Here is a 25,370-nt window from a genome sequence, read left to right on the forward strand (position 1 = left end):
TATAAGCATATATACAAATATAAAAAAACTAACATGATACAGGATTGCTAAATGTCTAATACATAAAATAAGTACCAAAAAGGTGTGATGTGGGAAGACAGCCCTATGGATTAAAGGAACTGGGAAGGAGGCATGGAAAGAAGTGGCACATGGGTGGAGTCTTAAAGAATAGGCAGGATTTTTATGTGGAAAAAAAGAGGATACAGAAAATGGCATACACATGAGCCTAAAGGTAATATGGTTTATGAGACAAGGTTTATGAGAAAATGAAAATATAATGGAAGTGGGGGTTCCTATTGGAGACGAAGTTGGAAAGATAAACATTAAACTAAATTTTGGGGGACTTTGAATGCCATTCTCAGGAATTTGTACTCTTTTTTGTCCAGTAGCAGAGAAACACTGAAATTACTCAAAGAAGCAGATTATTAAAGTGGCATTTTAGAAAGAAAAATCTGCTAGTGATCTGTGGATTAGAGAAAGAAAACCACTATAATAATTGAGTACTGTGTACAAATTATGGATAACACTGTGAAGAATGGGAATTCCAGAACACTTAATTGTGCTCATGCAGAACCTGTACATAGACCAAGAGGCAGTCATTCGAACAGAACAAGGGAATGCTGAGTGGTTTAAAGTCAGAAAAGGTGTGTGTCAGGGATATATCCTTTCACCATACTTATTCAGTCTGTAGGCTGAGCAAATAATCCAAGCAGCTGAACTACATGAGTATTGGAGGAATTGGAGGATTGGAGGAAGACTCATTAACAGCCTGCAATACGCAGATGACACAACCTTGCTTGCTGAAAGCAAAGAGGACTTGAAGTACTTACTGATGAAGATCAAAGACTACAGCCTTCAGTATGGATTACACCTCATCATAAAGAAACCAAAAAGCCTCACAACTGGACCAGTAAGCAACAACATGATAAACAGAGAAAAGATTGAAATTGTGAAGGATTTCATTTTACTTGGATCCACATTCAACACCCATGGAAGCAGCAGTCAGGAAAAAAAATGTCACATTGCACTGGGCAAATCTGCTGCAAAGACCTCTTTAAAGTGTTAAAAATCAAGGATGTCACTTTGAGGACTAAGGTGCACCTGACCCAAGCCATGGTGTTTTCAGTCACCTCATATGCAAATGAAAACTGTACAATGAATAAGGAAGACCAAAGAAGAATTGATGGCCTTTGAATTATGATGTTGGCAAAGAATATTAAATATACCATGGACTACCAGAAAAATGAATAAATCTGTCTGGGAAGAAGTACAACCAGTATGCTCCTTAGAAGCAAGGATGGCGAGACTTCGTCTCACTTCTTTGGACATGTTATCAGAAGGAACCAGTCCCTGGAGAAGGACATCATGCTTGGTAAAAGTAGAGGGTCAGTGAAAAAGAGGAAGACACTCCATGAGATGGATTGATACAGAGGCTGCAACAATGGGCTCAAACATAGCAGCGATTGAGAGGATGGCGCAGGACCAGGCAGTGTTTCGTTCTGTTGTACTTACGGTTGCTATGAGTCGGAACTGAATCTATGGTACCGACAACAACAACAACAATGTGGACACTGTTCTAGTTTCCCTTGGGAGTTTTCTCTCAAGCTTGCTATGTTCAACAGCAGAATAACAGTGGCTAGCTATAAATATGATCATTAGTTTCATTTTACTTCATCTTAATAGTATTTACAGATTATTTCTCATCAGCACAAAAGCACTAACTTTGACCTTTAATTACATTTGGCCTGGAAGACTGGCCACTTTAGTGGTTTTGTTTTTTGTTTTTGTTTATATATGTGTGTGTGTGCATGTGTGTGTGTGTATGTATACATATGTTTGTATATATGTTTTATGTATGTATATATGTATGTATGTATATACATATTTTATTTTAATTGCTGAGAGTATACACAGCAGAACATACACCAGTTCAACAATTTCTATATGTACAATTCAGTAATACTGATTACATGCTTTGAATTATGAAACCATTCTCACCCTCCTTTTCTGAGTTGTTCCTCCCCCATTAACAAACTCACTGCTCCTAACGTTCCTATCTAATCTTTCTAGTTTCTGTTGTCAGTTTGATCCCCTACAGATAGATCTTGAAGAGCATGATGCTCAAGGCAAACATTTTTTACTAGTTAAGCTAAACTATTGCTTGGTTTTAAGAAGACTTCAGGAGATATTTTTGGTTTAAGGTTGAAAGATTATCTTAGCTCAATAGTTTTGGGGTTCATCCAGCCTCCATAGCTCCAGAAATTCTGAATTCCATGAAAATTTGTAATTCCCTTCTGCATTTTCTCCCTTTTGATTAAGATTCTTCTATAGAATCTTTGATCAAAATGTTCAGTAATGGTAGCCAGGCACCATCCAGTTCTGATCTCATGGTAAAGGAGGCAATTGTTCATGGAGGCAAGTAACCATACGTTTTATTTCCTCTCCCTATTCCTGGCTGTCCTTCTTCTGTTGCTCCAGGTGAATAAAGACCAGATGTTGTACCTTGGATGACCACTTGCAAGCTTTTAAGACCCCGAACACTGCAATGAACTAGGAGATAGAACAGAAGCACTAAACACATTATTAGGCCATTTAACTGGGTTGCCTTATGAAACCATGACCCTAAACGTCCAAACCAAGGAACCAAATCCCATGAAGTTTTTGGTTGTACATAGCTACTCTTTTTTTTCATCCTTATTGTAAATATATCTATCATACAACTTTTGCCAGCTCAGCCTCTTACAAGCGTATGTATGTTTTCATCTGTTTGGTGGCCATTTGAATGTCCTCTTTGGTGAAATGTCATTTCAAGTCCTTTGCACATTTTATGGTTGGATTATTTGTCTTTTTGTTGTTAAGTAATCAAAGTTTTGGTTATTAGATTAGTATCTGATACATGGTTCCCGAAGATATTCTCCCAGTCGGTAGCCTGTCTTTTCACTTTTGTGGTGAAGTCTTTTGATGAACAAAATGGTTTTAATTTTTATTATCTATTTAATTTTTATTTATCTATTTTTTCTTTTGCTCTTTGTGCTTTTGTTATTATGTTACATAATCCATTGTTAAAAGCTATGCCTGACAGTGTTGCCTATGCATTTTCTTCTAAGAATTTTGTGATTTTTGTTTTCACATTTAGGCCTTTGCTCCTTTTTAAATTTGTTTTTGGGTATGGTGTGAGGCATGAGTCCTGTTTCACTTTTTTGCATGTGGAAATCAAGTTTTCCCAGCACCATTTATTGAAGAGACTTTTCTTTCCCAATCAAAAATCACTTGACCATAGATGTGTGGGTTTATTTCTGGACGATCAATTCTATTCCATTGATCTGCATGTCTGTTGTTATGCCAGTAGCAGGCTGTTTTGATTACTGTAGGTGTATAATATGTTTTAAAATCAAGAAGTATGAGTTCTCCTACTTTGTTCTTCTCTTCCAACATGGCTTTAGCTATTTGGGGCCTCTTGCTATTACATAGAAAGTTGAGGATTGGCTTTTCCATTTTTGTAAAGAAGGAGGTTGGAATTTTGATTGAGATTGTGTTGAATCTGTAGATCACTTTTGGCAGTATTTACATCTTAACAATATCGTCTTCCAGTTTATGAACACGGAACATCTTTCCATGTATCTAAGTCTTCTTTAATCTCTTTCTACAGTGTTTTATAATTTTCATTATATAAGTTTTTCACGTCCCTGGTTAAATTTTTTCCTAGGTATTTATTCTCTTAGATGCTATAGTAAATAGAATCATTTCCCTAATTTCTCTTTCAGATTTCTCATTGCTGGTGCATAGAAATGGTTTTTGTTTGTTGACCTTGTATCCGGCAACTTTGCTGAATTCCTGTATTAGCTCTAGAAGCTTTCTTGCGGACTCTTTGGGATTCTCTATATATATAATCATGTTATCCATGAATAGAGATAATTTTACTTCTCTTCCAATCTGAATACCTTTTGTTTCTTTTCTTGGCTTATTGCTCTGGCAGAATTTCTAATACAACATTGAATAGAAGTGGTGAGAGTGGGCACCCTTGTCTTGTTGCCAGTTTTAAGGGGATAGCTTTCAATCTTTCCCTTTTAAGTATAATGCTGACTTTTGGCTTTTCATATATGCCCTGGAATATATTGAGGAATGTCCCTTGTATTCCAGTCTTCTGTAGGGTTTTCACCAAGAAAGGGTATTGGATTTTATCACGTTTTTTCTGTACCCATAGAGATGATCATGTGTTTCTTTTCCTTTGTTGTATTGATGTGGTATATTATGTTGACTGATTTTCTAATGTTGAACCATCCCTGCATTCCTGGAATAAATCCCACTTGGTCATGGTGTATGACTCGTTTAATATGCTGTTGGATTCTGTTCTCTAGTATTTTTGTTGAAGATTTTTGCATCTATATTCATAAGGGATACTGAACGGTAGCTTTCTTGTGGTGTCTTGGTATCAGGGTTATGTTTGCTTCATAGAATGAACTAGGGAGTATTCCTTCCTCCTCTATCTTTTGAAAGAGTTTCAAGAGGGTTGGTGTCAATTCTTCTCTAAATATTTGGTAGAATTCCCAGTAAAGCCATGTGGTCCAGGACTTTTTGTTGGGAGGTTGTTGATCACTGATACAGTCCCTTCACTTGTTATGAGTCTGCTGAGATTTTGTATTTCCTCTTGAGTCAGTATGGGTAGGTTTTGTGCTTCTAGGTTATCTAGTTTGTTGCCATACTTTGTTGGTAATATTGTCATAATTCTTTTATTTCTAGCAGGTCAGTTGTACTTTCTCCTATTTCATTTCTTACTTTGGTTATTTGCTTATTTTCTCTTTTTTTATTTTCAGTCTAGCTAAAGGTTTGTTAGTTTTATTGATCTTTTCAAAGAACCGCCTTCTGGTTTTGTTGATTCTCTCTATTGTTTTTCTGTTTTCAATTTTATTTATTTCTGCTTTGATCTTTGTTATTTGTTTTCTTGGTAGGTTTAGGCTTAGTTTTCTCTTCTCTTTCTAGTTCCTCAAGTTGTAGAGTTAGGCTTTTGACTGGAGATCTTTCTTCTTTTTTCATGTAGGCATTTATTGCTCTAAGTTTCCATCTGAGTACTGCTTCACTGCATCCTGTAAATTTTGGTATGTTGCGCTTTCATTTTCATTTGACTCTGAGAAATTTGAGATTTGTCTTTTGATTTCTTCTTTGACCCATTGGTAAATTAATAGTGTGTTGTTTAATTTCTATATATTTGTGTATTTTCCAGGGTTTTTTTCTGTTAATTGATTTCTAGCTTCACTCCGTCATGGTCAAAGAAAATACTTTGTGTGATTTCAGTCTTTCTCAATTTATCAAGCAAGACTTGCTTTGTGACCTAACGTGGTCTATCCTGAAGAATGATCTGTGTGCACTGAAGTCGAATGTATTTTGTATTTGTTGGATGGAATGGTCTATATATGTCTATTAAGTCTAGTTTGTTCATAGTGTCATTCAGGTCCTCTGTTTCCTTGTCTGTCTTCTTTCTAGATGTTCTATCCAACATTGAATATGATGTTTTGAAGTCTTCAGCTATTATTGTAGTGCTATCTATTTCTCACTTCAATTCTATCAGTATTTGCTTTATATATTTAGGTGCTCCAATGTTGGGCACATATATATTTATGACTGTTAAATCTTTTTGATGAATTGACCCTTTTATCACTATATAATGCCCAGCTTTATCTCCTCTAACGGACTTCGTCTTAACATCTACTTTATCTGATATGAAGATTGCCATGCCAGCTCTCTTTTGGTTATTATTTTCATGGAATTTTTTTTAATCTTTTCACTTTATAACTATTTGTGTCTTTGGGTCTAAGGTGCCTCTTGTAAACAGCATATAGTTGGATCATGTTTTTTTATCCATTCTCCCACTTTCTGCTTTTTGATTGGAGCATTTAGTCCATTTACATTTACTTTATTACCAATAAGATGTAACTTACTTCTGTCATTTTGTTATTTATTTTCTGTGTGTCTTATGCCTTCTTTGTTTTTGTCATTTACTCCTGCTTGCTTTTGTGTTTTGTTTGTTTATTGTAGTGGCCATTTTGGTTCCCTTCTCCTTTCCTTTTGTATATGTTTTCTAGATACTTTCTTAGTGGCTACCATGAATATTACATTTAACAGCTTATATTTATAACATTCTGTGGTGAGTTGGTACCAACTTAACTTCAGTAACATCCAAGAAATTCTATACCTATACCATTCCTCCCCCCTCCCCATTTTGTTGTTGTTATCACTAATTATGTCTGTATTTAATATGCCCTATAACATGATTTTATCTTTGCTTTTTATACATTTGTCGTTAAAAAGCATGAAGGACAAACAATTAGAATTATCAAGCATGAATACCTTATTATTTGCCTTTATAATTGTACATGCAATTTACTTTATTAGAGGTCTTTTAGTGTATGGCTTTGAATTACTTTCTAGTATCTTTTTGTCTTCCATCTGCAGAACTCCCGTTAGTATTTTTATAGGGTCTGGTGGATAGAGGCGCCCTGGTGGTGTAGTGGTTAAGAAATTGGCTGTTAATGAAAAGGTCGGTAGTTCAAATCCACCAGCCGCTCCTTGGAAACCCTACGAGGCAGTTCTTCTGTGTCCTTTAGGGTCACTGTGAGTCAGAATCGACTCAACGGCAATGGGTTTGGTTGTTTTTTGGTAGAGATGAACTATCTCAACTTCTGTTTGTTGGGGAATGTTTTAATTTCACCTTCGTTCTTGAAGGACAGTTTCACTGAATATAGTATTCTTGGTTGACATGTTTTTTTTCTTTTTTCTTTTAGCACTTTAAATATATCATTCCATTGCTTGCTGGCTTCCAGTGTTTCTGGGGAGAAATTGGCACTTAATCTTATTGGGGATGCTTTGTTTGAGACTGTCTGCTTCCCTCTCACTGCTTTAAGGATTCTCTCTTTATCCTTACTTTTTGAGATCCTATGATATGTCGTGGAATAGATCTCTTTGAGTCTATCCTGCTTGGAGTTCTTTGAGCTTCCTAGATTTGTAGTTTCATGTCCTTTGTTGTAGATTGAATTGTGTCCCCCAAAAATATGTGTCAGCTTGGCTAGGCCACGATTCTCAGTATTGTGTGGTTGTCCTCCATTTTGCAATCTGATGTAATTGTCCTACATGTTGTAAATCCTGGTCTCTGCCTGTGGTTAATGAGGCAGGATTATGTTATGTTAAGTAGGGTTAGGTTATGTTTTTTATGTTAATGAGGCAAGATTAGGGTGAGATGCAGCACCCTTACTCAGGTCACAGCCCTGATCTAAGGGGAGTTTATCTTACAAGAGATGAAAGTAGAAAGAAGCAAGCAGAGAAGGAGGGACCTCAATACCACCAAGAAGAGATGGGAGCAGAGCCTATCCTTTGGACCCAGGGTCCCTCTGCTGATAACCTTCTAGAACCAAGAGACACAGAGAGAGAGCTATAACACCAGCGACAGCGCAAGATGGCGTGAAGTATTGGCACAGAAACAGTGGCAGCAAAACCAGGAGACAGCACGAGACAGTGCAAGAGCCAACCCACAGAGCAATAGAGAGCTGAGTGCCTTCGGGCAGGAGGCTTCCTGGCAGAGTGGGGTGCACTTATTGGCAGAGCTAAAGAGCTTTGTAACACTTACCTGAGCAGGGCAGAGGCCAGACCGAGGAGCTGAGAAGCTAAGGGCCAGAGAGAGGCCTGCAGACACGACTGAGAAGAGGCTGTTCTGAACAACAAGGACCTTCCTCCACAGCCAACAGAGAAAGCGTCACCACAAGCCAGCACTCCGATTTCAGACTTCTAGCCTCCCAAACTGTGAGAAAATAAATTTTTGTTTGTTAAAGCCATCCGTTTGTGGTATTTCTGTTACAGCAGCACTAGATAATATTAAGACATCTTTCATCACACTGGGGAAATTTTCTGTCATTAATTTCTTCAAATATTCTTTCTATCTCTTTTTCTCTCTCTCTCTCTCATCTTCTGGAATTCCCATGAGGTGTGTTTTAGGTTCCTTGATGTTGTCCCATAATTCCATTGAACCATGCTCAGCTTTCTTCAGCCTCCATTCTTTTTGCTCTTCGGCCACTGTAATTTTGACTATTTTATCCTCTAATTCACTGATCTTTTCTTCTGTCTAATTAAGTCTGTTCTTATATCCTTCCATTGTGTTTCTCATTTCAGTTATTGTCCCTTTCAGTTGCAACATTTCTGTTTGGTTTGTTTTTATCTCTTTTTTTAGAACCACATTTTGGTCATGCATTGTTTTCCTTATTTCTTTTAAATCTTTGTCTATGTTTTCCCTTAACTCTTTAATTATGTTTAACGTTGTTGTATTATATTCTTCCATTCGTTTTATTATTTAGCCTTCCATAGATGTGCTTTCACTCTGTTTGCCGTGTTCATTTGGATGAGCCATGATTTCTCTTTTCTTTGTGTGTCTTGTGATTTTATGTGGAAGGCATTGGAATTTTCGAAGATGTTAACTTTCTCAGTTCTCCTCTGTACTTGGTGTTTTGGCCACACTACTTTCTGAAAAAAACTCTTAGGCAGGCAGAGGTTTTGGCCTTTGCTTACCATTTCCTCTTCCTCTCTGTGATAACTTCTTTTCTCTTCCTAGTTTAATTAGGATTCAAAAATTGCAGATCTTGGTTTTCAATTTTCAGTGTCTCCCAGACACACCAGAGAATACTCTGTGGTCCATCTATCAGCTCACACCCCCACTTAGGTGGGATATCACGTGCTAATCAGTCAGTCCACTAAGGGGCACAGCCCTCTCTCTCTGTTTATTACTCCCTTCCCTTCTCTGTTTCTGCAACCTTATTTTCAGTCAGAAAACCCTCACCCAGTGACCCCCGTTCAGGACTGGACACTGCTCTCCAGTTTTCTCAAGCTTCCTTCTCTTCTCTGTGTGGGCTGTTTATATCTAAACTGGCATTCAGAGGAAGTACAGGCAGACTTTCCTGTGTCTCAGGAGGAGGAGAGGCTGGCATTCCCCAGAATAATCTCTGAGAGATCTGTCTTTTTGGTTTCAGAGTCCCAGTAGCCCTGTGGTGGTTGGGAGAGCAGTCTCCACTTAGGTGACTCACCTCCTGGCTCCAACTATAGGGAACCTTCTGCAGGGGTTTATATCAATCCAGCAGGCGACAGTCACTGGGTTGGGGAGGGCTGTCACATTCTGAATGGACCCCCAGGGAGGTATACCTTGTTGCTGTTGGAAACCACCCCCTCCATAATATGTTGGCTGTGGGTGTAGCCTCCACTCAAGACGTCTTTTTCCTAGTACATAGCAGCCTCAGTCAGCAGTCCTCAGAGCTAACAGGAAGGGGGAGCAGACAGAACTGAGCTGATCCCTAGGTAGGTCTGTCCTGTTGGTTTTAGAGGCCTTAGCTATGGGGTACACAGGGAGGCGGGTAGAGTGCTGACTATGGGAGCAGACTCCACTGCAGGGCGTCATCTGTAGCAATTCACAGCAGCCTGGCAGCCAGCATGACCAGGTAGGGCAGGGGCTGTCATCCTCCAATTGGACCCCTAGGGAGGTCTGTCTTATTACTATCAGAGTCCCCCAAGTAGATTGATGGCTGTGAGTACAGTCTCCACTCAAGACACCTGTTTCCTAGCACACAGCAGCCTCATTCCAGTAGTCCTCAGTGCTGACCAGAAGGTGGAACAGACAAACCCAAACTGACCCCCAGGGAGGTTTGCCCTGAATTATAGGGTATTCAGGGAGGCAGACAGAGTGTTGCCTATGGGAGCAGACTCCACTGCAGAGGCTCTCTGTAGCAATTTGCAGCAGCCTGTGAACCAGCAGTTACCAGGGGAAGGGATGTTATGCTTCAGTCAGATCCCCAGAAAGGTCTGCCTTGTTGCTATCAGAGCCTCCTACCCACCCATGGTATGTTGGCTGTGAATACAGCCTCCACTCAAGACACCGGCTGCCTAGCACACAGTAGCCTCAGTCAGCTGTCTCAGCACCGACCAGAAGTGGGGTTAGACTGACCCAAACTGACCCCCAGGGAGGTCTGTCCTGTTGATTTTGGAGGCCTGAGCTATGGGGTGCACAGGGAGGTGGGTAGAATATTGACTATGGAGTGGACTTGATAAGCTCCAAACAGACCCCCGGGGAGGTCTACCTTGTTGATTTTAGAGCAGAATCTTGCAGTCTTGTCTCTTTGTACAGGCAGGGGATGTGGTGGTTAGGGAAGCAGGCTCTTTTGCTGAGGCTGCTTTCCCAGTTCATAGCAGTCAGCGGCCCATGTGACTAGGGGGAAGGGCAGGCATGGTGGGAGAAACAATTATCCTACTGTATGTGACTCGTTGATTCATTGATACTTGCCTGTCTGCAGTTCTCCGTTCCTGTCCTCTGCTCCGATTCAGAGTCCTTCAAAGTTAAGCACTGTTTCTTGTTGTATTTGTGGGAGAGGGTTGAGCAATGGTCTGTTTACACCACCATCTTCCCAGAATCCCTGTTTTGCTTTTCTTTGTTATGTTTTGTTGGGGATGGGGGGGCAGTAATTTTAAGCTGCACAAGATACCTTTGAGTAAACACAAGAATTTATTCTACATTATCACCAAAATGAAGCTAACATAAAACATTTGATTTTGTCTGTCATAGATTCAATGATAGATGGTCAGACTCCTCATAGTCAGTGAACCTGTTAGAATAAGCTGTCTCCCTCTTGGCCTGTAAATTCCATAGTGGCACTGACCATGTGTTTACCATTACTTCTTGCACCTGACCGTAACAACTGTTCACTAAATGTTGGTGTAATTTATTAATTACTTTTTGTTCTGTCCTATGTGTTCATAACCTAGCCAGAAATTGCTTGCTAATTTTAACAACTATTCACCAAATATAGCTAACTTGAGGGACTTACCAAGTTTTTAGGCTGTTTGCATGGCTCATTTGAATAAAATCGAAGCTGAAGTTATTTTCAGAGTGTTATTCTGATGACTGCTTTAAGAAACAGAGTTAAGCCACAATGAGATACCATTTCACTCCCACTAGGATAGCTAGGGAGCCCTGGTGACACAGTAGTTAAGCGATTGGCTGCTAACCAAAAGGCTGGCAGTTCAAATCCACTAGCCACTCCTTGGAAACCCAATACAGCAGTTCTACTCTATCCTATAGGGTCGCTATGAGTCAGAATCAACTCGATGGCAATGGGTTTGGTTTGGTTTAGGATAGCTAAGTTAAAAAAAGAAAGAAAAAACAGCAAATAACAAATGTTAGCGAGGATGTGGGAAAATTGGAACCTTATCCATTGGTGGTGGTAATGCAAAATGGTACAGCCGTTGCGTAAAACAATGTGGTGGTTCCTCAAAAAACAAAAAACAGAACTACTATATGACCCAGAAATTCCACTCCTAGGTATATACCCAAAAGATTTGAAAGCAGAGGCTCAGAGACTTGTACACCAGTATTCATCTCAGCACTACTCACAAGAGCCAAAATGTGGAAACAACCTAAATGGTCATGACTAGATGAATGGATAAACAAAATGTAGTACATACATACAATGGAATACTACTTAACCAGTGGAAGAAACGAAGCCTTGATACATGCTACAATATGGATGGAGCTGGAAGACATTATGCTGAGTGAGATAATTCAGTCACAAAAGGACAAATATTGTATGACCTTACTTATATAAAAAGACAAGAAAGGGCAAATGAACAGAGACCAAAGTTTATCAGTGGTTACCTGTGGCAGGAGAGAAGGGGGAAGGGTAGGTCAATGGTGATGGAAAAATCACATTGATTAAGGGTAGAGTTGTACCACTGATTATTGTAATTGCTGTCAACATGTTTTACACCTGTAAAAAGTTGAACTGGCAAAAGTTGTGTGATATATTTACAACAACGACAAAAAAAAAAAAAAAAAACAAAAAGAGTAGCCGCTAAGGCTGCTTATGTACAAACAAAAACCTCATGGGATTTGGTTCCTTGGCTTGGAGGTTTAGGGTCATGGTTTCATGGGACATCCCAGTTAATTGGCCTAATAACGTGTTTAGTGCTTGTATTCTACCTCCTGGTTTGGTGTGTAGTATCTGGGATTTTAAAAGCTTGCAAACAGCCATCCAAGGCACAACAATTGGTCTCTGTTCACCTGGAGCAACAGAGGAAGGAGGAGAGTCAGGAATAGGAGGAGATAATAGAATGTGTCGCTGACTCCATGAACAACTGCCTGTTTTGCCATGAGACCAGAACTGGCTGATGCCCGGCTACCATTACTAAACATTTTGATCTAAGATTCTATAAAAGAATCCTGATTAAAAGGGGAAAATGCAGAACAGAATTTCAGATTATCATGGACTCCAGACATTCTGGAGCCAAGTGGGCTAGATGAACTCTTAAAACTATTGCCCTGAGATAATCTTTAAACCTTAAGCCAAAAATACCCTCTGAAGTCTTCTTAAAACCAAACAATAGTTTAGCTTAACGGTAAAAAATGTCTGCGTTGAACATTAGGTTTTTTTAAGAACTATCTGTATGTGATCAAAGTGACAACAGTAACTCGAAAGATTGGATAGGCACCTTAGGGGGCAGTGAGTTTATGTTAATGCGGGAAGAAGAACTCAGAAAAAGAGGGTGAGAATGGTTGCACAACTCAAAGAATGTAATCAATGTCACTGAATTGTACATGTAGAAACTTTTTTGCTATGTATATTCTCAACATCAACAACAAAATAAAATTTTAAAAAAAGAAGCAGCAGAAGTTCAGAGGATAAAAACCAAGTTTGAATTAACTGTTTTCATACTCGGAAATTGATTTGATATTTGCTCTAGTTTGATCTTTTTAAAGTTACTTTTAAAACTACATTGAATCTACTCTTAACCTGGGACTCTAAATGATCTTTGGCAAAAAGCAATATAATGCTTATATAATGAGCAACAACAAAAATAGAAGATAGGTTCTTTGTATAAGATAATTCCAGCTAATAGAGCATAAAGGTTATAAATACATAAATACCAATCATGAAAACACTAGACTGAAATGGTGTTGGAGTGATTAACATTATCTTAAATTTACACAATTTCAGCTCCTTTAAGAAGCATTACATATGAATCTTCGAAATGCATATTATAAGCAGCACAGTAGCCTATGAGATTTTGTAATAACAAATACTGCATCTATTGAATATGAATAGACTTTCATTTTAATGCCTGATAACATCTTAAGATAGTAATATTGAAAACACATTTGCACTTTTAAAATGTATGTGCGTTTTTTATAAAGAAATGAATGAACCCTTTGAGATATGGTCTGTTAATGAGTGTCTTTATTTTGTAGATCAGGATGATACTTTTTGTTCAAAACATAAACACATATCTTACTGACAAAGATTCTATTTTGTTTGATTTTGAACAATAATATTAAAGGCCTTTTTTTTTTTAGAAAAAATTTTGTTCTCTCTTGCTTTATAGGAGTGAGCTGAGTCGACAGAAACTTCATACCCAAGAGCTGCTTTCTCAGCTGGAAACGGCAAATGAAAAGGTAGTTGAGGTAAGATAAGGACTCTCCAGGGAGGTGCTTTCTGCTGCAGCTTGATACACATGTTACAGAACTTTACCTGAGCCAAGTCCAGATTAATTCTCTACTTGGAAATGTCCATACAGATTTGAGTATTTCTTGTGGAAATCATCCATAAGCCTAAAAGTCCACACTTCATATAATGTGAATAAAAGCTTTGAAAGTCAGGGATTTGTCATAATATAAATGGTGAAAAGTAGCACTCTTACTTCAGTTTTACTAGTAAAACTTGTGCAGTGTTTCAGAGAATATGTTAGGATCCTCTTTATTCCTATGCATGTCTAAGATTATTCTTTTTAAACCAATTCCTCTTATTTTGTTTTAGTGCATCACAAAAGACATGTAGAAAATACATTCGCCTATTGGAATATTAAAATACCCCTTTAGATTGATACCTTAGAACTAAACATAGCAAGAATTCATCATTTTTTTCTTTGAAGCTTTGAAAAAATGAACAATTTCTAGATTATGATTGGGGCTTTTTAGAATTCTAGTCCTTTATTTGATATTCTAACTTTAAATGTGTTTGTTGGAATTCCATTAGTAGGATATATGGTCCACTATCTCTTTGTAGCTTACTATAGTAGCCATACTGAAATCATTACTCGTAAGCATCATAGCATTATGAATTGATGTGAGCCATTTAGAAAACAATTAAACAAGAGTCATTAAAATACTCTTTGATGCAGCTCCGACTTCCAGGAATCTGTTCTAAGGAAATAATTTAAAATATGAGAAATTTTAAAAAGGAAAATATTTAGCACAGTAATGTTAATATTGGAAGATCAAAAGCAATCAAAATGATCAACTGAAAAGGAATGGTTGCCTATATTATAATTTACCCAGTCTGGATTATTTCTTAACCATTATGGTGGTAGTATGAAAAAATGTGCATTGTATGTATTCTGATTTTCACTGTGGAAAATGATAATTATAGATGGGATTTTTTTTCCCCAAGTTTCTTTAATGTTATGATGTGCCTATGAAAATTTAAAACTATATAGTTAAACATCTTGGTAAATTGGAACAGCCAATATAGTTCTCTTCATAAATTTTAATTTTTGCTTCTGGGCATAATAAATGTAATAAGCTCATTTTACAGGGTGCTGCTATTTCAATATTTTATATTACTAGGCATGACATCCACTGTTATCACTTGTATTTTAGGACATAGGAATTATCTAGTTCTTCATAGAAAGTGTGTTTTTTCTTGATATTATTGATTCAGCTTATATTATTCTCTCAATTCAGATAAGTGCCAGAAAAACTGAGTAACAAGTCTAGTTATACAAAAACATTTTTTTAGGAAAGTCTGTGCATATAATATGGACATGATATATACAAGCTAGTAATGCCAATTAAAATGGAGCCATAAGGCCAGACCTAGAAGAAGTCAGACAGATCAAGAAAAAGTTAAAATGAATGCTTGTTCCTAGACCTATGCCACTAATATTATACTGCTTTAGGCTGCTGATATGCACAGCCATCAAATGCCCAATCACCAGACTACTAAGTATGGAGAGCAATAATACATTTTTAGATTGATAGATTCTTTGAACTTATCTGCACGAGAGCATGTTGTGACAAATTTGTATTCATGATGCTAAATAATTCTTTTGACCCTAATACCCGTTGCCATCGAATCGATTTCTACTCATAATGACCCTATAGGACAGAGTAGAACTTCCCCATAGGGTTTCCAAAGAGCAGCTGGTAGATTCGAACTGCTAACCTTTTGGTTAGCAGCCCAGCTCTTAACCACTGTGCCATAAGGGTTCCATTGACCCTAATAGCCACTGGAATATACAATATGTTGGGGAATGTACTGAAACAGAGTTTTTTCCTTTTTTATAATACCTTTAGCATATAAATCATTTAAGACAATACGAACTCTTTTTAAAAATCAAGATTACTGGATGAATACTTTCTGTTCTTGAACTTTAATAACGATGATTTCCCTAGAAGCTTGCTCCTGCACAGTGGTTCTTAAAGAAGCCGCATCAGCATCAACTAGGGACTTAATACAAATGCACATTCCCAGGACCTATCCCAGACCTACTGAATCTGAATCTCTGGTTGTGAGGCCCAACAATCTGTGTTTCCACAAACTCTCCGGGTGATTCTGAGGCACTAATCTAGCATCTCAAGTCGTATTCTTCTGATTTACATTTAAAATCACTTGGCTCCTGAATTTATTAATTCACTTTATTTGGTAAAAAATAGTAATCATAATGCCGTCAAAATGTAAAAGCAACTTTGAACTTTGAAGCTCATAACTTGAGATATCAACTTGGAGATATGTTATCTTTGCATTTTTTAAGTGGTAAAACGATATCCAGATTTTTCACTGATTCCTCCACGAAACATCTCCATGTCACATATTGTTTCCAACTCGTTTGGTTTATGTTGTCTCCCCTTAACAGAATGAAAAGTTAATCCTAGAGCATCAAGAAAAAGCCAACAGACTTCAAAGGCGTCTAAGTCAGGCCGAACAAAGAGCTGCTTCAGCTTCACAGCAGGTAGGGAGCATCCCATCATCCCTAGATGATAAATGGTCTGAGTAGATCAAAGAAAAGCTCCTCAGAAGTTTACAGAAAACTGATAGTTTTATTTTTATTTGATTAAACTATTTCAAAATAGTCCATTTAACATTTGAGGTAAACTTTAGAAAAAACTTGTTAATCCTCCAAGTTGACATCTAAATCTAGAACTGTATTGTCCAGTATGGTAGCCACTAGCCACAGGTGGCTATTTAAATTTAAATTAATTAAAATTAAATAAAATTAAAAATTCAGATCCTTGGTCAGACCAGCCACATTTCAAGCGCTCAATAGCCACATGTAGCTATGGCTACCATATTGGATGGCATAGATGTAGAACATTTCTATCATCACAAAAAATTCTGTTGGATAGCACTACTCTAGAATTACGTTGTCTAAAAAGTAGGCAGATAGTCACTGACAGACTTGAAAGTAGATAGCATTGCTTGAATGTAATAGTTTAAATTGCACTACCTTCATTTTCATTATAGTTTTTAAATGGAAAAAAATTACTTGACTTACAGGTTAAAAACTACATTTAATGCACATTTGTATATGACATATAAATCAAAAATACAATATAAAAGTTGTCCAGTGGGGAATAGAGTAGAAACCACAGAACATCAGTGAAATACTAAGGGATAATTTCTCATAATGCACAAACACATCATATAAATGAATGGTCATTTGTTCTAAAGTAGGAGCAATGTTCCCTCCTGTTAGGAAAAAGTAAGATCAGTTCAGTTATTATAAAAATAGGCTGGAAAGAGACAATGAAAATATATAGGTAGTTACTATATTATTAATTACATTTGGTTATCAGTGTATTGTTTCAAGCAAAATCAATGTTATTTTTAGCTACTACATCATCTTATGCGTAATAAAACCAAAACCAAACCAAACCCATTGCCGTCAAGTCTATTCTGACTTGTAGCGACCCTATAAGACAGAATAGAACTCCCCATAGGATTTCCAAGGAATGGCTGGTGGATTTGAACTGCCAACCTTTTCGTTAGCAGCTGAGCTCTTAACCACTGTGCCACCAGGGCTCCAATATAGTAAATCAATTCTAAATATTCATTGTTCATGATTTTTATGAAATCCACTCCTAGCGTGAGCATGGCATGGCACTTAAAGAAAATCCAATAATAATTTGCCCTTCTGTTCCCCTCCCTCTTGAGAGTAATTATAGCCTTGTCAAATAATTTTAATTTCCTCTGAAGTGAATTAATCATTCATGAATTTATTCGTTCATTTAGATTATAAGGTAACAGGCGTCAAAGTGCACTGGGTAGTATCTTAAGAGTATGTGTTTTGGTGTTAGGCAAATTGCCTGGTGCCATTAAGTGGTGCCATTAAGGAGCCATGTGACTTTGTGCGATTTTAACTTTGATAAGCCTCAGTTTCCTCACATTTAATTTAGGTTTAATACACCTCCCTCATACGGTTATTGAAGGACCCAAGGAACTAACATGTATAAAGCATTTAGCATAGTCATTAAATGGTAAATAGGTAGATGAACATTTAAGAAATTAAATTTCTATATAACAATCCTTAAAGCTTCAGGTTTACCTTTTTCTAAGGAATATGACGAATAAAATGACTATTTAAAATCAAACTATCTTGAGTTCTACAGAACAGAGGGTACAGTTACAGAACCTTAATTATATGATCCAATCGACATCCAGTTTAGTCTCTCTCCTGATAGAATTAAACCTAAACAGTCCAACGCAGATGTGTCTCCTGTTATTTAAACTCTCCAGTGGCAGATATTCCACCATTCTCTTTGTGAACCTTTTATATAAATTATATATATATGTATGTATGTGTGTATATATATATATGTACCAAAACCAAAAAACCAAACCCATTGCGTCAAGTCGATTCCGACTCATAGTGACCCTATAGGATAGAGTAGAACTGTCCCATAGGGTTTCCAAGGAGAGGCTGGTGGATTCAAACTGCTGACCTTTTGGTCAGCAGCCATAGCTCTTAACCACTACGCCACCAGGGTTTCCATGTATATATATTTTTTATTTTTTTTTAATTATTTTGTTGTTGAGAATATACCCAGCAAAACGTACACGAGTTCAACAGTTTCTACGTGTACCATTTAGTGGCGTTGATTACATTCTTCCAGTTGTGTAACCATTTGTACCCTCCTTTTCTGAGTTGTTCCTCCCCTTTTAACATAAATTCACTGGCCCCTAAGGTTCCTATCTAATCTTTCAAGTTGCTGTTGTCAGTTTGATCCCATATAGATAGTTCTTCAAAGATAATACTCAAGGCAGGCATTTTTTACTAGCTAAGCTAAACTGTTATTTGGTTTTAAGAAGACTTCAGGGGATATTTTTGTTTTAAGGTTTAAAGATTATCTCAGGGCAAAAGTTTCAGGGGTTGATCCAACCATCACGGCTCCAGGAAGTCTGGACTCCATGAGAATTTGAAATTCTGGTGAACCTTTTTTTTTTAAATGTTTTATCAATAACCACTTCACAAATTTTTCTGTCACAAATTTTTCGTTAAGTTTTTCTCTTTCTAATTCTGTTCTTACTTGAAGATGAAAATAATTATTCAGCATTCTCTCCATACACAAAAAGGATTTTCTTCCCTGGAGTTAATATCTTTTCTATTTTAAATGAGCCCAAGTCCTAAAAACTTTCTTTATAAGATACATATTCAGTTTTTTTAAATACTTACTTTTGCCTTCTCTGAATCCTTTCTAATTTTCCCATTTTGCTCTAAAAATTGGAAACTGATACTAGAAATAATATCCTACTAAGGGCCTGATATTTTATGAGATGAAAGCAGTTAAGAGATTATTACTATCTCTAACATGTCAAACATACCATAATGCAGCCCAGCATCCTGTTACTGGTTCACCACAATCCCTGCATTGTTCTGACTCAGTCATTCTCTAGATGTGCTGTTCTAATTAACTTCTTCTATGCATTCTTCGTCCATCTCTGAACAAATGAATGTGTTCTAAATGCATCACTCCGGACCATTGAATGCTATACTGTGTCCTTTTGACAGCATGGCATTTTTTTAATCAGTATACCAAATAAAAGCAAACCCACTGCCATCAAGTCGATTCCAATGCATAGCGACCCCATAGGGTTTCCTAGGCTGTAAATTTCTGTAGAAGCAGACTGCCACATCTTTTCTCCCGTGGAGCCACTGGTGGTTTCGAACTGCTGACCTTTTGGTTAGCAGTTGTTCCCTTTAACCACTGAGCCACCAGGCTCCTATGGGGAAGCCTTTTAAAGCAAGAACACAAAACCTAGAAACTATTGGAAAAAAAAAAAAAGATTAATAAATGTGACCACATACGTTTCAAAACTCTGCAGAGAAAAAAAAGTCATAAAGTCATATGACAAAGAAAAATGTTTATAATACATATGACAAAAAGCTGATATCTTAAATACGTATGAAGAGTGCTAAGTCAACAAGAAAAAGTGCTATAATCCAATAGGCAAAGGGGTAAAGGAAATTCACAGCTAAAGATAGATCATGGCTCTTAAACATTTTAAAAAATGTTCATCCTGACCCATATAAGACAAACACAAATTACTGTAATTACGTATCACTTTTCACCTCTCAGATCATGAAGTTTAGTCATGTATTGTGCTGGCACTTTCACACATCGTTGATGTAAGTGTTCACTGGTACAGCCTCTTCAGAGCATAGTTGGGTAGTATCACTCAAAAATTATAAATGTATATAATCTTTGACCTACCAGTTCTAGGAATTTATTCTGCAGGTGATAATTCTTGCATATGGGTACATCTATGCAAAGAAGAATGTAAAAATATTAATTTCAGTACTGTCTATAATCTTAAAAGATGAGAAACCATTTAAATGCCCATCCATAGCAGGCCAGTTAAATTATGGTCTATCCATACAGCGCTATAGTATGCAGTTTTTAAGAGGAATAAAGTAGATCTAATATGGAACTATTTTTAAGGTAGATTGTCTAGAGGGAAAAAAAAAGATGAAGAGTGCATATAGTACTTTCATTTTTTTAATAAAAAGGGGTCAGTGAATATATGCATATATTCTCATTTGGAATATTTCTAAATATGTACTTAGAAATAGTGGTTGTACCTGGAATGAGGGACAGCAGGGGGAAGGAGACTTCCGTTATCCTGTGTATTCTTTTGTACTGTTTGATTTTCTTTATCATGTGTATATATTATCAACCTCAACTAATATTTAAAGAGTATTTTCCTATTAGACTTTTCTTACTATAATCTGTCATCATCTTTTTATTACCAGCCCTCCATTGTGGTGGCCCACATTTAATTTGTGTTTTAGATACTTTTCAGATTAACTTTTATCTAGGTGTTTTTCATCTGTCTGGAGTATGTTTGGGAATTCTTAGTATATTGCTCTGACCTTTGTAATGTCATATTGTCCTTTCACGTACATTTTTCTAAAGTAATACATTTTAAGTCTCAAGAGTAAAATAGAAATGAGCACAAAAAGTGACCTTTTTTAAGACCTCTTCCATTGAGAAGATTATTTTCAATAATTGTAGGTTGTGATGCATTGTACTTTGTATTAGTCTAAGATTTTCTGTAGAAAAAGTAACTACTTACTGATTGTTTATTTTAATTGCAGCTCAGTGTGATTACAGTGCAGAGAAGAAAAACTGCCTCCATGATGAATCTGGAAAATATTTAAAAATATTCATAGTTCATTCACAGCACTTTAGAGTTGGGAAAGCTGTTGGACTAGAAGTGTATTGAAACGATAAAGCCTGCAGAGAATGGTTAGGTTTGTGTCATTTTGCATAAGCATTTTCCATTCTGTTTTGAGGGTTACTGGAAAACAGAACAGTGACAGCTTCCTGTAAGTAAAGAAAATATAATCCTATACTGAGCTTCAGTGGAGAATAAAGCCAGCTAAGAAGAAATCATTGCCTTCATCAATGTGTCTATTTTTTAATTCCCCCTTTTTCCCTTGGAAGAACGTAATAATTTTCAAACTATCCTAATTGTGAGAGGTTTTGAGAAAAGGCTAGAAATTTATACTTCAGGTTCCAAGATTTGAGAATTTTACATCTAATTGTTAGTCCTAACTCATTTTTAAAGTTCCTAAGCATCAATTTTCCATTATGAACTCATAAATGTAATAAATTATGCACCTTCTAAAATGATGCTGTCATGTATTTTAATTTATAATTGCAGTGATTCATTTTTAACTTATACAGTTTCCAGTATTTTTAGAACTTGATATCTAAGAATTTGGAAGAATTTTTTTTTTTTTTTTTGCTACTACTCAAACTAATCAAATGGATATTTTAGGTTCTGAGAATGCAGATTTAAAAAATCCACATAAAGGATAATGATTTTGAGTTTCAGGTGACATGAAAGCATCCATGTGTAGATATATTCAACCAGCAGTTGGAAGTTTAATACTGGTGCCTACAGATTGGGATAGGATGGGAGTCATTGGCATGGAGCTGAGCGTCGAAGCCTTGGGAATATAGGATCCTGCCTTGGGGCCTTAGGTGATGTGGCTAGCTTGCCTGTTCAACCTCTTCCCACACCACTCTCCCCCTCCATTTCTTGTGCTCTACCCCCCCTCCCACCTCTGGGTCTCTGCTTAAACTGTTCCATTTACACATTCTTCACACTTCTACGCAAATGTCACTTTCTCAGGGGAGCCTTCCCTACCCTCCAGATGAGGTGGTGGTGGTGGTGGTGGTTGTTGGGTGCTATCAAGTCAATTCTGACTCATAGCAACCCCATTTGACAAGAGTAGAACTGCCGTATAGGGTTTTCTTGGCTGTAATCTGTATGGAAGGGGCCCTGGTGGTGCAATGGTTAAGCACCCTCATAAAGTTTACAGCCTAGAAAACCCTCCGGGGCAATTCTGTTCTGTCACATGGGGTTGCTGGGTCGATTTTGAGTCACTGTCACCTAACAACAGCAACAATCTTTATGGAAGCAGATCACCAGGTCTTTCTCCCACAGAGCCAGTGGGTGAGTTCAAACCGCCAACCTTTCAGTTAACAGCCAAGAGCTTAACCATTATTCCAGCAGGGCTCCTCCAGGTGAGGTTAAAACCAAAAAAACCAAACCCATTGCCATTGAGACAATTCCAGCTAAACAGGTTACCAAAAAAACAACCAAACCCTTTGCCATCAAGTGGATTCCCACTCATAGCAACCCTATAGGACGGTCGAACCCGCTTATTATATTGCTCTTAATAGCGCGCTGTATGTTTCCTTCACAGCACTTATCAAAAACTGTAATTCTTTTTTGAATGTTTTCTTTCATGTCATCCCCTCCCCAATAGACTGCAAGCTCCCTGAGAGCAGGAGCCATGTTTACTGTCATTCATTGTTGTATCCTTAACACCCAACATAGTTCCTTGCACATGGAGGGTATTAATAACTGTTCACAATATGAAAGAGAGTTTTCAAGGACAGGACCTTAGGAAAATGTCTCAATTTGTTGAATGAGCTCTGGAAGAAGAATCATTGAAGGAGACTGAATAAGATCAATGAGAAGGTAATTAAGAAAATCTAATATAATAAATGTAAACCCAAAAAACCAAACTCGTTGCCTTCAAGTTGATTCCAACTCAGAAACCCTATAGGACAGAGTAGAACTGCCCCAAAGGGTTTCCAAGGAGCAGCTGAGGGATTTGAACTACCAACATTTTGGTTAGCAGCCGAGGTCTTAACCACTGCGCCACCAGGGTTCGATAAACACTAAAGGAGGGAGGAAATGTGATCTTGTTAAGTAGGAGGGGGAAAATGGTTAATAGTGTCAAATACAGTGATCAGACCAAATGTACAAACATATCAGTTAAGTGACAATTGGATAGGAAGCATTAGCTTACTGTCATTTCTTAAAGAATTTTTCATTTGATTCTCTAAATTCTTTCCCATGTCACTCACAGACTAATTTCCATGTAGTAACAATTATATGCCTACTCATGTTTATAGAATATAGAGTTTATTTTAGAGAACTCTTAATTAACAATTAGAATTATGTTTGCTCAAAAAATGAGATTGTAGGAGAAAGCACTTCAGAAACTGGCATCCTAGATGAAAGGTATGTATTATTCTTACCCTTTTTTCACAAACAAAATCCAGCCTCCCACATTCATTTCTTCAAGGTAAATTCTCAGAACGTAGGCACTTTTGCCAAACTTTGGCCATAGGCAACTGTTCTTCAAATTCTAGCACGAATAGCTTCCTCTTCCAGTTGGATCCCCTTCATGCTACTTAGGTATTCTCCAAGGTAAAGATAAACTGAAAAAACAGAAAACCAAACCCATTGTCTTTGAGTCGATCCCAACTTATGGAGACCCCATGTGTTACAGAGGAGAACAGCTCCATAGGGTCTTCTTGGCTTCTGTAATTTTTACAGAAGCAGATTGCCAAGACTTTCTTCCTCAGCGCCAGTGGGTAGGTTTGAACCGCCAACCTTTAGGTTAATAGTCAAGCACAAACTGTTTGTGCCACTCAGGGACCTTAGGGGAAAGATAGGATACTAATATTCAGATAATATGCCTTACAGACTTCTGTTTAATTTGAACAGCCTTAAGCTATGATGAATAACAGAACTGAACATGTATGGTTATTTTTCTTTCACAAAAATTTGTTAGTAAATAATTTTTAGTGTAAAACTGTAGTGGAGTTTTTTTTAACATTTTTCATATTGGTCAGTCTTGATTTCATTTACACAGACAGTATCATTTATTCTATGAACCACGTTTTAGGAGACGGGAAATGAACACAGAAGAGAGAAAGACAATGGTATAAATCTGAAGTTGGGGACAACACAACTAGATCATTTTATTTATTCGTGTTTCTTTATTGTGTCTTCCTGAGGAAGAAAGGAGATATGATTGCCTCCCTTTTTCTTTGTATAAAGTATACAAATTGGGGCAGCCAACAGTCTTCTAATTTCTCCTCTGGTGTGAGAACTGTAACTATCCCAAAGATGAGAGAAGATCAACAGCAATTCAGTCATTTGTTTGTTCAGCAAATATTGAATATTTCATAGCTGCACAGTCTGCCAAGCCAACTCAGACAACTCAGGGAAGAGTGGAAAAACCCGTGAAACATTTGACTATGCGTTCTGTTTTTAATCATCATGTGTTTTATCAATTTTTTTGAAAATAAAGTATCTGTAATGAGTTTTTTTGCAAAATTTTTTATCAAAAATAATGATTAACTTTTTTAGTTTACTTAAAAATATACATATACATATGTAGATAGAAATACAGAGATAGCGATCTGGAGAGAGAACCTACAATACCCTAAAGTTAAGTATAAAATCTGTTCCTTACCAGCCATTAAAACTTATAAAACTCTGTGGCTTTTATGTAATATGCTTAGTATTTATATAAAGAAGAACTAAATAAATATAAATATGCATGTACTTAGATAACAAAAGTTATAGCATTGAAAGGCATCTTAAAAGTAATTTTTTACAACACTGACATCCACCTACCTACCAAGAAAACTACACCAAGGAATTGGTCTTCTAGACCAAAGGTTCACCTCCCTTTCTTACAGATTCCCACAAAATATCCAAATGTGCCCCCACATTCCCATAGGCACTCCCAGTGTGCTAGCCGTAACCCCATTCTTTTCCACTCAAAAAGTATATTGGATTGTAAGCAGTGAGAATGACAAATGACACTGTAGAGAGAATTTTGACTTGGCTCTAGTTTCTTTTTAAATGTACATTCTTAAAGTTTAGTACCTTATTTCTAGTAACAAATTACTTCTGATATTGTGCACAGAGGTTGAAATTTACTGAGGGGGCCGCTCACTACCCCTTGAGATAGTCCACTTGTCTTTTCAACAGCTTTGACCATTCAAAAGTTCTTCCTTACACTGAACTGAAATGTCTGTCGCTGTCTTCGTCCTACCTTGTGCAGCAGAGTAAATCTAAACCGTCTTTCACATGGCAGCTCTTTAGCCTTTTAGAAATAATTATCATTTTCTCCCTATACTTAGTAAACATCTCCATTTCCTCAGAGGACTTGTTTTTGAGACCTTGTGCCAACCCAGTCACTGGTCTCTGAATGCACTCCAATTTACTTATATCCTTCTTCATCCATTCATTCAATAAATACTTATTGAGTACCTGCTTTACACCAGGTATGCTTTGGATATGTCAGTCTTATGCCTAGAACTAAACGTTATATTCAAGGGACAAACTAGGAGCTGTCTTCTTCTAGATCATGACTTAGAGGGGAAGTGATACCTGCCTACGTGTGGGGGACAACATACTAGAATCTCCATGGGATAGAGATGGCTTCAATCTACACACCAGTGTCAGTTGCCGTGG

At 37.1% G+C, this 25,370-nt stretch overlaps 1 protein-coding gene across 1 annotated transcript in view; it reads left to right on the forward strand.

The window, feature by feature from the left end:
* SCLT1 (sodium channel and clathrin linker 1) overlaps positions 1-21,205 on the forward strand; it is a 202,004-nt gene extending 180,799 nt beyond the window's left edge. The window contains exons 19-21 of the mRNA XM_004389281.2: positions 13,402-13,480; positions 15,931-16,026; positions 20,671-21,205. Coding sequence (XP_004389338.1) covers positions 13,402-13,480; positions 15,931-16,026; positions 20,671-20,733 — 238 coding nt within the window. The 3' untranslated portion in view covers positions 20,734-21,205. The remainder of the gene's footprint in view (positions 1-13,401; positions 13,481-15,930; positions 16,027-20,670) is intronic.
* Positions 21,206-25,370: the final 4,165 nt, after the last annotated feature.

Source organism: Trichechus manatus, unplaced genomic scaffold (assembly GCF_000243295.1).
Source record: "Trichechus manatus latirostris isolate Lorelei unplaced genomic scaffold, TriManLat1.0 scaffold00239, whole genome shotgun sequence".
NCBI lineage: Eukaryota > Metazoa > Chordata > Mammalia > Sirenia > Trichechidae > Trichechus > Trichechus manatus.